The 12,724-nt window shown below is 36.4% G+C and overlaps 1 protein-coding gene across 2 annotated transcripts in view; it reads left to right on the top strand.

The window, feature by feature from the left end:
- Positions 1 to 12,724, top strand: part of pacsin2 (protein kinase C and casein kinase substrate in neurons 2) — a 30,579-nt gene that overhangs the window by 755 nt on the left and 17,100 nt on the right. For both annotated transcript variants that reach the window (XM_067428627.1, XM_067428628.1), the window contains exons 2-3: positions 8,747 to 8,802; positions 8,887 to 9,043. In XM_067428627.1, coding sequence (XP_067284728.1) covers positions 8,749 to 8,802; positions 8,887 to 9,043 — 211 coding nt within the window. In that variant the 5' untranslated portion in view covers positions 8,747 to 8,748. The remainder of the gene's footprint in view (positions 1 to 8,746; positions 8,803 to 8,886; positions 9,044 to 12,724) is intronic.

Consider the following 12,724-nt stretch of genomic DNA (forward strand, 5'->3'; position numbering starts at 1 on the left):
CATTCAGTTAAACTTGGAAGTATCAAATCACTTTATCTAATACATAAAAACTATATAAAAACTTGTGCTTTTGCTATGACATCATTTCCTGTCCGTCACTCACGCCTTATGATAGTTCAGTCCAGCAGTTTTATCGAAATGCTTGCGTGTTTTTACAAATTGCATTAATTTAATGAGGCGTTTTCCTTCATTATAATATTGGGACAGTCTGCTGTTATATGCGCCACACACAAACAAAAATAATAAATGAATTTGAGTTGAGTTAAGTGTGTTTATGATGTGTCTTATTTAAGTGTAAGAGGGCGAGCTGTTGGTTATTAATCATGCGTGTGTGTGTTCTTCTGTGTTCAGCAGTCACACAGGTGTGTGTGTTGTTGTTGTTGTTGGAGTGTGACACACACACACACACACACACACACACATACACACACACACAAATAACGCTGTTGTTGTTGTTCTGCTCACTGAACACAATAATGAAGTCACAGCTGTAATTGACCAGCAGTTTCTCTCTCTCTCTCTCACACACACACACACACACGGACAGATATAATGGATATTGATAAAGACAGACATATAGTGATGCACCGAAATGAATTATTTTAATCAGAAACCACCAGAACCCAGAGAGTTGATTGAGTTATTCAACATCATTATAATGGCTTTATTCCAGAGGTTGCTGATTTTCTTTGGAAGATCTAGCATTTCTTCACAGCAAAAGTGTATTTTTATTCTAAATGAAAGGGTTAAACATTACAGCAGGATCTTGTCTCGCTTAAACAACTCTCTGAAAATAAGTGTCCTGTGTCTGGAAAGAAGAAGAAATATCTGAACATCGGCGGCATTAGCATTATAAATGTCCCTGTTTGTCTTTTCCCTTGTCTTACAGAAGTCATGAGATCGTGAATGATCAAACCCAAAGTGTGCCGTACTCCTCCACCGTAACGCTGCGATAAAAAAGTGTGCCGTACTCCTCCAGCGTAACGCTGAGATAAAAAAGTGTGCCGTACTCCTCCAGCGTAACGCTGAGATAAAAAAGTGTGCCGTACTCCTCCACCGTAACGCTGCGATAAAAAAGTGTGCCGTACTCCTCCACCGTAACGCTGCGATAAAAAAGTGTGCCGTACTCCTCCACCGTAACGCTGCGATAAAAAAGTGTGCCGTACTCCTCCACCGTAACGCTGCGATAAAAAAGTGTGCCGTACTCCTCCACCGTAACGCTGCGATAAAAAAGTGTGCCGTACTCCTCCAGCGTAACGCTGCGATAAAAAAGTGTGCCGTACTCCTCCACCGTAACGCTGCGATAAAAAAGTGTGCCGTACTCCTCCACCGTAACGCTGCGATAAAAAAGTGTGCCGTACTCCTCCACCGTAACGCTGCGATAAAAAAGTGTGCCGTACTCCTCCACCGTAACGCTGAGATAAAAAAGTGTGCCGTACTCCTCCACCGTAACGCTGAGATAAAAAAGTGTGCTGTACTCCTCCACCGTAACGCTGAGATAAAAAAGTGTGCCGTACTCCTCCAGCGTAACGCTGAGATAAAAAAGTGTGCCGTACTCCTCCACCGTAACGCTGAGATAAAAAAGTGTGCCGTACTCCTCCAGCGTAACGCTGCGATAAAAAAGTGTGCCGTACTCCTCCACCGTAACGCTGAGATAAAAAAGTGTGCTGTACTCCTCCACCGTAACGCTGAGATAAAAAAGTGTGCCGTACTCCTCCAGCGTAACGCTGCGATAAAAAAGTGTGCCGTACTCCTCCACCGTAACGCTGCGATAAAAAAGTGTGCCGTACTCCTCCACCGTAACGCTGAGATAAAAAAGTGTGCCGTACTCCTCCAGCGTAACGCTGAGATAAAAAAGTGTGCCGTACTCCTCCACCGTAACGCTGCGATAAAAAAGTGTGCCGTACTCCTCCACCGTAACGCTGCGATAAAAAAGTGTGCCGTACTCCTCCACCGTAACGCTGCGATAAAAAAGTGTGCCGTACTCCTCCACCGTAACGCTGAGATAAAAAAGTGTGCTGTACTCCTCCACCGTAACGCTGAGATAAAAAAGTGTGCTGTACTCCTCCACCGTAACGCTGAGATAAAAAAGTGTGCCGTACTCCTCCACCGTAACGCTGAGATAAAAAAGTGTGCCGTACTCCTCCACCGTAACGCTGAGATAAAAAAGTGTGCCGTACTCCTCCAGCGTAACGCTGAGATAAAAAAGTGTGCCGTACTCCTCCAGCGTAACGCTGAGATAAAAAAGTGTGCTGTACTCCTCCACCGTAACGCTGAGATAAAAAAGTGTGCCGTACTCCTCCACCGTAACGCTGAGATAAAAAAGTGTGCCGTACTCCTCCAGCGTAACGCTGAGATAAAAAAGTGTGCCGTACTCCTCCACCGTAACGCTGAGATAAAAAAGTGTGCCGTACTCCTCCAGCGTAACGCTGAGATAAAAAAGTGTGCCGTACTCCTCCACCGTAACGCTGAGATAAAAAAGTGTGCCGTACTCCTCCAGCGTAACGCTGAGATAAAAAAGTGTGCCGTACTCCTCCACCGTAACGCTGAGATAAAAAAGTGTGCCGTACTCCTCCACCGTAACGCTGCGATAAAAAAGTGTGCTGTACTCCTCCACCGTAACGCTGCGATAAAAAAGTGTGCCGTACTCCTCCACCGTAACGCTGAGATAAAAAAGTGTGCCGTACTCCTCCAGCGTAACGCTGAGATAAAAAAGTGTGCCGTACTCCTCCACCGTAACGCTGAGATAAAAAAGTGTGCCGTACTCCTCCAGCGTAACGCTGAGATAAAAAAGTGTGCCGTACTCCTCCAGCGTAACGCTGAGATAAAAAAGTGTGCCGTACTCCTCCACCGTAACGCTGAGATAAAAAAGTGTGCCGTACTCCTCCACCGTAACGCTGAGATAAAAAAGTGTGCTGTACTCCTCCAGCGTAACGCTGAGATAAAAAAGTGTGCCGTACTCCTCCAGCGTAACGCTGAGATAAAAAAGTGTGCTGTACTCCTCCAGCGTAACGCTGAGATAAAAAAGTGTGCCGTACTCCTCCACCGTAACGCTGAGATAAAAAAGTGTGCCGTACTCCTCCACCGTAACGCTGAGATAAAAAAGTGTGCCGTACTCCTCCACCGTAACGCTGAGATAAAAAAGTGTGCTGTACTCCTCCAGCGTAACGCTGAGATAAAAAAGTGTGCCGTACTCCTCCACCGTAACGCTGAGATAAAAAAGTGTGCCGTACTCCTCCAGCGTAACGCTGAGATAAAAAAGTGTGCCGTACTCCTCCACCGTAACGCTGAGATAAAAAAGTGTGCCGTACTCCTCCAGCGTAACGCTGAGATAAAAAAGTGTGCCGTACTCCTCCACCGTAACGCTGAGATAAAAAAGTGTGCCGTACTCCTCCAGCGTAACGCTGAGATAAAAAAGTGTGCCGTACTCCTCCAGCGTAACGCTGAGATAAAAAAGTGTGCCGTACTCCTCCACCGTAACGCTGAGATAAAAAAGTGTGCTGTACTCCTCCACCGTAACGCTGCGATAAAAAAGTGTGCTGTACTCCTCCAGCGTAACGCTGAGATAAAAAAGTGTGCCGTACTCCTCCAGCGTAACGCTGAGATAAAAAAGTGTGCTGTACTCCTCCAGCGTAACGCTGAGATAAAAAAGTGTGCCGTACTCCTCCAGCGTAACGCTGAGATAAAAAAGTGTGCCGTACTCCTCCACCGTAACGCTGCGATAAAGGTAGATTTAATAGATTAAAAGTGTGCCGTACGCCATGGCACCAGACTTTACGCTACCCAGTACCAATTTCAGTACTATTTAAAAATTATATTTATTTAACCATTTAAAAAAGAATTACATGTATTAATTGTATTATTTATGATAATCATTATAAGTAAATAGTACATAAACGTTTAAAAGTAACATTGTTTATAAATAAAAGATGGAGTGAATAATAAGCAACCATCCAGGCATAATTAATATTATTAGAGGCTTCCTTATTATTATTTTAACATATAGACGCAGCTAAATCCACTGTACAGTAGCCTGATATATTCTGCTTAAGCTGAACCGTTATTTTGCCGTGTTGACTTTATTATTTGCCTGAGCGCGTGAGAGTTTCTCAGCTCCTCTGATGGCGCACCGTAAATACTCTAGTGTGAAGATACACACACACACACGAACGAACGAACCCGAGCGAGAGTCTTACACACCACGCAGAATCGACGCGCTACACGTTAACAATATTCATTGTTTTATTTTCCTGTCAAAACACCAGAGTTCATTTCAGCGTTTAAGATCAAGCTGAAGATATGCCGTTTTTACGTTAGTGGGCGGAGCTAATGCGCAAACGGCAATCTCATTGGCTGGCGCTCATCTGTTACAGCCCCTGTTCTGATTTCAGCCAATCACAGCTCAAGTCAACGTCATTAATATTCATGAACCCAGCAGCTCATTGATCCTTAGTGCGTTGTATATTGTTATTAGTAGTTCGATTAGTATTATATTGCTGTTATCTATTATTTTACAGAAACTTTCTTAAGCACCAGTCGTGCGTTCAGTTAAATGACATGCGTGGCTCCCGACAGTTATGAAATCAGCCGAAATCTTCTCCTGTTCATTTACACACCGGCTGGAATAATATATTTATTCAAACATGATCAAATATTGAAGAAGAGGTGAAGTAAGGCCTGTTTGTCATATAGTGTGTGTGTGACATTCCTCTGAGCTCACGTCAGAAACATGCAGAGACACGCACACACACACACACACACGGATTTGTTTATATCAACTAAAGAACAAGCACTAGTGTGTGTGTGTGTGTGTGTGTGTGTGTGTGTGTGTGTGTGTGTGTGTGTGTGTGTGTGTGTGTGTGTATGGCCCTTTAAGAGCGTCAGCATCGAGAAGTTTCCGTCTTCCTCTTTCCCACTGTGAAATAATCTGATTATGTAATATTGTTTGAAACATTAATCGTGGAAACTATGAGTTTGCTGTGTGTGTGTGTGTGTGTGTGTGTGTGTGTGTGTGAGTGTGAGATATAAAGCGGCTCAGAAACGCTGCTGGAGGAAGAATGACAGGAATTCACAATACACTTCCCTGGAAAAGTGTGTGTCGCATACACAGATAAAGCAAGTCTCGGCTGAAACTCGACACACACACACACACACACTCACTCACACACAGATGGGTTTTGTCGCTCAGATGAAGTGTCAGAGCTTAAAACTAGACTTTACTGTCTGTCAAAAGAGTAACTTCATCTCTTCTCTGATTATTGAGGGGCGGGGCCACCTGTCAAGCACATGACATTAGCCAATAGCAAACAACCATCATCCAATCAAATCCCCTCAGACTCGATCAAGCCCCGCCCCTACATCTGTTCTTGTTTGTGAAGCGATTCGCTCGATACACGGCTCAATAGAGCAGAAAAGACCCGCGCGACGCCCCTGTCATGATAACGTTTGATATTTTCACGGAATAATCGCAGTTTTTCATCCTTGCTATAATTTAAACATTTTATAATTAGATTTTAAAAGATTATTTATTAGGGGTGCAAAGATACAAATTGCAAAATTAAGTGTTTTTATTACCTTTTTATTGTTGTTTATTATTAAGATATTATCAGGACACATAAAAAATATTCCCTCATTGCATTATTATATAATATAATTATATTCAACATTATTTGTTGTCGGTTAATGTAGTAATGTCACTGAAACGTATTTCTTAATGAATATATCGCGAGTCATCTTTTACGTCGACGAACCCCGTATGATTAGATGTTATGCGTTAATTTGATTACCATTGTTTTTGATAAATCATTTGTATTAAATAAGACAGTCAACACGTTTAATTGGGCACTAATCTTTTCAAACTTGTAGTAAAGTATTCAATTATTTGAATTCTATTGACTAAACATAACTTTTTTGATTTATTAAAACGTAATTAATCCATTAACACTGAATCCAGAAATATTAAAAGGGGAGGAAAGCACAAAAATGGAGCTTAAATGTTTATACATTGAAATTAATTTCTAATATTTTAAAAATTGAATAAATTATTACATTTGTACAATTTACTTTTTGATTATTAAAATTGAATCCATCTAAACTGATCCTTAAATATTAAAATAAAATAAACACTAAAATGTTAAGTCAAAAAAAGTAAAACATTAAAGTAAGTCAACACTTTTATTGGGCCCTAATTTTTTTTTTCCTTTACAAATTATTCAATTGGGGAAGTTATATGAATTATATTGACTAATTTATTATTTTTAATCCATGAAAACTGAATTAAAAAAAATGTTAAAACAGCACTAAATGTTAAACTTTTATAAAGTGAAGTTCAATTCTGTCAACAGATTTTATTGGGCATTAATAATGTTTTTTTTTCTTTATAAATTGTTCAATTGGTGAACTTTTATGAATTAAATTGACTAATTGATTTTTGATTATAATTTTTTTTATAAATCCATTAAAACTGAATTAAAATAAAATAAAATGCTGAAACTGCACTAAATGTTAAGTTTAATTCTGTCAGATTTTATTGGGCATTAATATTTTTTTTCTTTTCTTTATAGATGATTAAATTGGTGAAGTTTTATGAATTATATTGATTATTATTTTTAATGAACCCATTAAAACTGAATTAAAATAAAACACTAAAATGGTACAAAATGTTAAAACTTTTATAAAATGAAGTTTAATTCTATCAACACATTTTATTGGGCAGTAATATTGGTCAATTTAAAACCATTGGTGGTGGCTGAGGAGATTCCCCCCTTCTATATGTAAAGCGCTTTGGGTGTCTAGAAAAGCGCTATATAAATGTAATGAATTATTAGTATTATTATTATAATATTTTCTAAATTTTAATAATTTATTAAATTGGTAAAGTTTTATTATTTCCATTATTTGGTTTATAAAATAAAGGGTGATTTGGTTGATGAAGAAGAGATTTCACAGGGATGTCCTGACAGATCACTAACTCATTTGCACCACTTGTGTATCTTGATCTATATCCATTATCCCCTCCCCTAAAGGATTATTAGGAGCACACACTCCCCTAAAGGATTATTAGGAGCACACACTCCCCTAAAGGATTATTAGGAGCACACACTCCCCTAAAGGATTATTAGGAGCACACACTCCCCTAAAGGATTATTAGGAGCACACACTCCCCTAAAGGATTATTAGGAGCACACACTCCCCTAAAGGATTATTAGGAGCACACACTCCCCTAAAGGATTATTAGGAGCACACACTCCCCTAAAGGATTATTAGGAGCACACACTCCCCTAAAGGATTATTAGGAGCACACACTAATGCTGTGTGTGACCCCCTTTCGCCTCCAGAACTGCCTTAATTCCACGTGGCATTGATCAACAAGGTGAAATGTTGGCCCATATGGTCAGAAACAATGCTCAGGTAGGCCGTGGCATTTAAACGATGCCCAATTGGCACTAAGGGGCCTAAAGTGTGCCAAGAAAACATCCCCCACACCATTACACCACCACCACCAGCCTGCACAGTGGGAACAAGGCATGATGGATCCATGTTCTCATTCTGTTTACGCCAAATTCTGACTCTACCATCTGAATGTCTCAACAGAAATCGAGACTCATCAGACCAGACAACATTTTTCCAGTCTTCACCTGTCCAGTTTTGGTGAGCTTGTGCAAATTGTCGCCTCTTTTTCCCATTTGTAGTGGAGATGAGTGGTCCCCGGTGGGGTCTTCTGCTGGTGTAGCCCATCCGCCTCAAGGTTGTGTGTGTTGTGGCTTCACAAATGCTTTGCTGCAGACCTCGGTTGTAACGAGTGGTTATTTCAGTCAAAGTTGCTCTTCTATCAGCTTGAATCAGTCGGCCCATTCTCCTCTGACCTCGAGCATCAACAAGGCATTTTCTCCCACAGGACTGCTGCAGACTGGATGCTCTTCCCTTTTCACACCATTCTTTGTAAACCCTAGAAATGGTTGTGTGTGTAAATCCCAGTAACTGAGCAGATTGTGAAATACTCAGACCGGCCCGTCTGGCACCAACAACCATGCCACGCTCAAAACGGCTTAAATCACCTTTCTTTCCCAGTTCTGACATTCAGTTTGGAGTTCAGGAGATTGTCTTGACCAGGACCACACCCCTAAATGCACTGAAGAACTGCCATGTGATTGGCTGATTAGATAATTGCATTAATGAGAAATGGAACAGGTGTTCCTAATAATCCTTTAGACGAGTGTATATGTCCATCCATCTGCGTGCGCGTGTGTGTGTGAGAAGCGCTCCGGTGTTGACACTGCAGCCTCTTATTAGGAGGTGCTACGATTCCCCAACCAAATCTAAACGACTCTCGCACACGCACACGCACACGCACACACACACGCACACACCTTTCTCCACGAGCTGCCGCCATCGCTTGGCCCATTCGCTCAGCTGCTGTGCGTATCATATAGTGTAATATATGATAGTGGATAATAGTGTAATATATGATAGTGGATAATAGTGTAATATATAATAGTGGATAATAGTGTAATATATAATAGTGGATAATAGTGTAATATATAATAGTGGATAATAGTGTAATATATAATAGTGACTCGTGACACGTTGACTCGTGACGTAGAAACGAACTGTTTTTCATAAAACATGTCTTATGTAAATATGAGCTTCTGTTAGAGATCAATAAGTAAAGTTTGTGTGAGAGTCTCTTCTGCTCATTTATCATCATTCCTCCAGTGTTGACGTGTGTGTGTGTGTGTGTTTTCAGCCATGTCAGACTTCCACGACTCTATGGTGGACGTGTCCAGCGACAGCTTCTGGGAGGTACGTGTCTCTCACTAGAGAGTTAGTTTTAGCTAACGTTAGCGTTAGCCATGTGTAACGCCACTGTGTGTGTGTGTGTGTCAGGTTGGGAACTACAAGCGTGTGGTGAAGCGCGTGGACGATGGGAACCGGCTGTGCAATGACCTGATGAACTGCCTGCATGAACGCGCACGCATTGAGAAGAGCTACGCACAGCAGCTGAGCGAATGGGCCAAGCGATGGCGGCAGCTCGTGGAGAAAGGTGTGTGCGTGTGTGTGTGTGTGCGTGTGCGTGTGCGAGAGTCACTGCGAGGGTGACCTCACTTCCCTTATGCACTGCTGCCGGGATCATGATTTATCTGACAGAGCCGTATAATGAGGAAGTGAAGACTGTGTGTGTGTGTGTGTGTGTGTGTGTGTGTGTGTGTGAGCCGACGCCCTGTTTTCGAGTAACGACAGGCTTCACTGACTCGGAGCGCTACACCTCAAGCACAACAGTTGATCTTTCTAAAAATATGCCTAGATTATAAAGAAGAAGAGTCAGCTGTGTGTGTGTGTGTGTGTGTGTGTGTGTGTGTGTGTGTGTGTGTGTGTGTGTGTGTGTGTGTGTGTGTGTGTGTGTGTGTGTGTGTGTGTGTGTGTGTGTGTGTGTGTGTGTGTGTGTGTGTGTGTGTAAGATAAAGATTAATGCATCAATAACCATAACTGAAGATGACATGTTTTGGTTGGTTATTTAGGTATTTTACACGTATTCATTAGCCAGGGCTCGAGTTATACTAACCCGACTGGACAAGCGGATTAAAACGGCAACAACACCAAAAATATCACCAAAGGCGTTCGATAGTGGATAATAGTGTAATATATAATAGTGGATAATAGTGTAATATATAATAGTGGATAATAGTGTAATATATAATAGTGGATAATAGTGTAATGTATAATAGTGGATAATAGTGTAATATATAATAGTGGATAATAGTGTAATATATAATAGTGTAATATATAATAGTGGATAATAGTGTAATATATAATAGTGGATAATAGTGTAATATATAATAGTGGATAATAGTGTAATATATAATAGTGGATAATAGTGTAATATATAATAGTGGATAATAGTGTAATATATAATAGTGTAATATATAATAGTGGATAATAGTGGAATATATAATAGTGTAATATATAATAGTGGATAATAGTGTAATATATAATAGTGGATAATAGTGTAATATATGATAGTGGATAATACTGTAATATATGATAGTGGATAATAGTGTAATATATAATAGTGGATAATAGTGTAATATATGATAGTGGATAATAGTGTAATATATAATAGTGGATAATAGTGTAATATATAATAGTGGATAATAGTGTAATATATAATAGTGGATAATAGTGTAATATATAATAGTGGATAATAGTGTAATATATAATAGTGGATAATAGTGTAATATATAATAGTGTAATATATAATAGTGGATAATAGTGTAATATATAATAGTGGATAATAGTGTAATATATAATAGTGTAATATATAATAGTGGATAATAGTGTAATATATAATAGTGGATAATAGTGTAATATATAATAGTGGATAATAGTGTAATATATAATAGTGGATAATAGTGTAATATATAATAGTGGATAATAGTGTAATATATAATAGTGGATAATAGTGTAATATATAATAGTGTAATATATAATAGTGGATAATAGTGTAATATATAATAGTGGATAATAGTGTAATATATAATAGTGGATAATAGTGTAATGTATAATAGTGGATAATAGTGTAATATATAATAGTGGATAATAGTGTAATATATAATAGTGGATAATAGTGTAATGTATAATAGTGGATAATAGTGTAATGTATAATAGTGGATAATAGTGTAATATATAATAGTGTAATATATAATAGTGGATAATAGTGGAATGTATAATAGTGGATAATAGTGTAATATATAATAGTGGATAATAGTGTAATATATAATAGTGGATAATAGTGTAATGTATAATAGTGGATAATAGTGTAATATATAATAGTGGATAATAGTGTAATATATAATAGTGGATAATAGTGTAATGTATAATAGTGGATAATAGTGTAATATATAATAGTGGATAATAGTGTAATATATAATAGTGGATAATAGTGTAATATATAATAGTGGATAATAGTGTAATATATAATAGTGGATAATAGTGTAATGTATAATAGTGGATAATAGTGTAATATGTAATAGTGGATAATAGTGTAATATATAATAGTGTAATATATAATAGTGGATAATAGTGGAATGTATAATAGTGGATAATAGTGTAATATATAATAGTGGATAAAAGTGTAATATATAATAGTGGATAATAGTGTAATATATAATAGTAGATAATAGCGTAATGTATAATAGTGGATAATAGTGTAATGTATAATAGTGGATAATAGTGTAATATATAATAGTGGATAATAGTGTAATATATAATAGTGTAATATATAATAGTGGATAATAGTGTAATATATAATAGTGGATAATAGTGTAATATATAATAGTGTAATATATAATAGTGGATAATAGTGGAATGTATAATAGTGGATAATAGTGTAATATATAATAGTGGATAATAGTGTAATATATAATAGTGTAATATATAATAGTGGATAATAGTGTAATATATAATAGTGGATAATAGTGTAATATATAATAGTGTAATATATAATAGTGGATAATAGTGGAATGTATAATAGTGGATAATAGTGTAATATATAATAGTGGATAATAGTGTAATATATAATAGTGGATAATAGTGTAATATATAATAGTGGATAATAGTGTAATGTATAATAGTGGATAATAGTGTAATATATAATAGTGGATAATAGTGTAATATATAATAGTGGATAAAAGTGTAATATATAATAGTGGATAATAGTGTAATATATAATACTGGGTAATAGTGTAATATATAATAGTGGATAATAGTGTAATATATAATAGTGGATAATAGTGTAATATATAATAGTGGATAATAGTGTAATATATAATAGTGGATAATAGTGTAATATATAATAGTGGATAATAGTGTAATATATAATAGTGGATAATAGTGTAATATATAATAGTGGATAATAGTGTAATATATAATAGTGGATAATAGTGTAATATATAATAGTGGATAATAGTGTAATATATAATAGTGGATAATAGTGTAATATATAATAGTGGATAATAGTGTAATATATAATAGTGGATAATAGTGTAATATATAATAGTGGATAATAGTGTAATATATAATAGTGGATAATAGTGTAATATATAATAGTGGATAATAGTGTAATATATAATAGTGGATAATAGTGTAATATATAATAGTGGATAATAGTGTAATATATAATAGTGGATAATAGTGTAATATATAATAGTGGATAATAGTGTAATATATAATAGTGGATAATAGTGTAATATATAATAGTGGATAATAGTGTAATATATAATAGTGGATAATAGTGTAATATATAATAGTGGATAATAGTGTAATATATAATAGTGGATAATAGTGTAATATATAATAGTGGATAATAGTGTAATATATAATAGTGGATAATAGTGTAATATATAATAGTGGATAATAGTGTAATATATAATAGTGGATAATAGTGTAATATATAATAGTGGATAATAGTGTAATATATAATAGTGGATAATAGTGTAATATATAATAGTGGATAATAGTGTAATATATAATAGTGGATAATAGTGTAATATATAATAGTGGATAATAGTGTAATATATAATAGTGGATAATAGTGTAATATATAATAGTGGATAATAGTGTAATATATAATAGTGGATAATAGTGTAATATATAATAGTGGATAATAGTGTAATGTATAATAGTGGATAATAGTGTAATATATAATAGTGGATAATAGTGTAATATA

This window comes from Pseudorasbora parva, chromosome 20 (assembly GCF_024679245.1).
Source record: "Pseudorasbora parva isolate DD20220531a chromosome 20, ASM2467924v1, whole genome shotgun sequence".
NCBI classification, from domain to species: domain Eukaryota; kingdom Metazoa; phylum Chordata; class Actinopteri; order Cypriniformes; family Gobionidae; genus Pseudorasbora; species Pseudorasbora parva.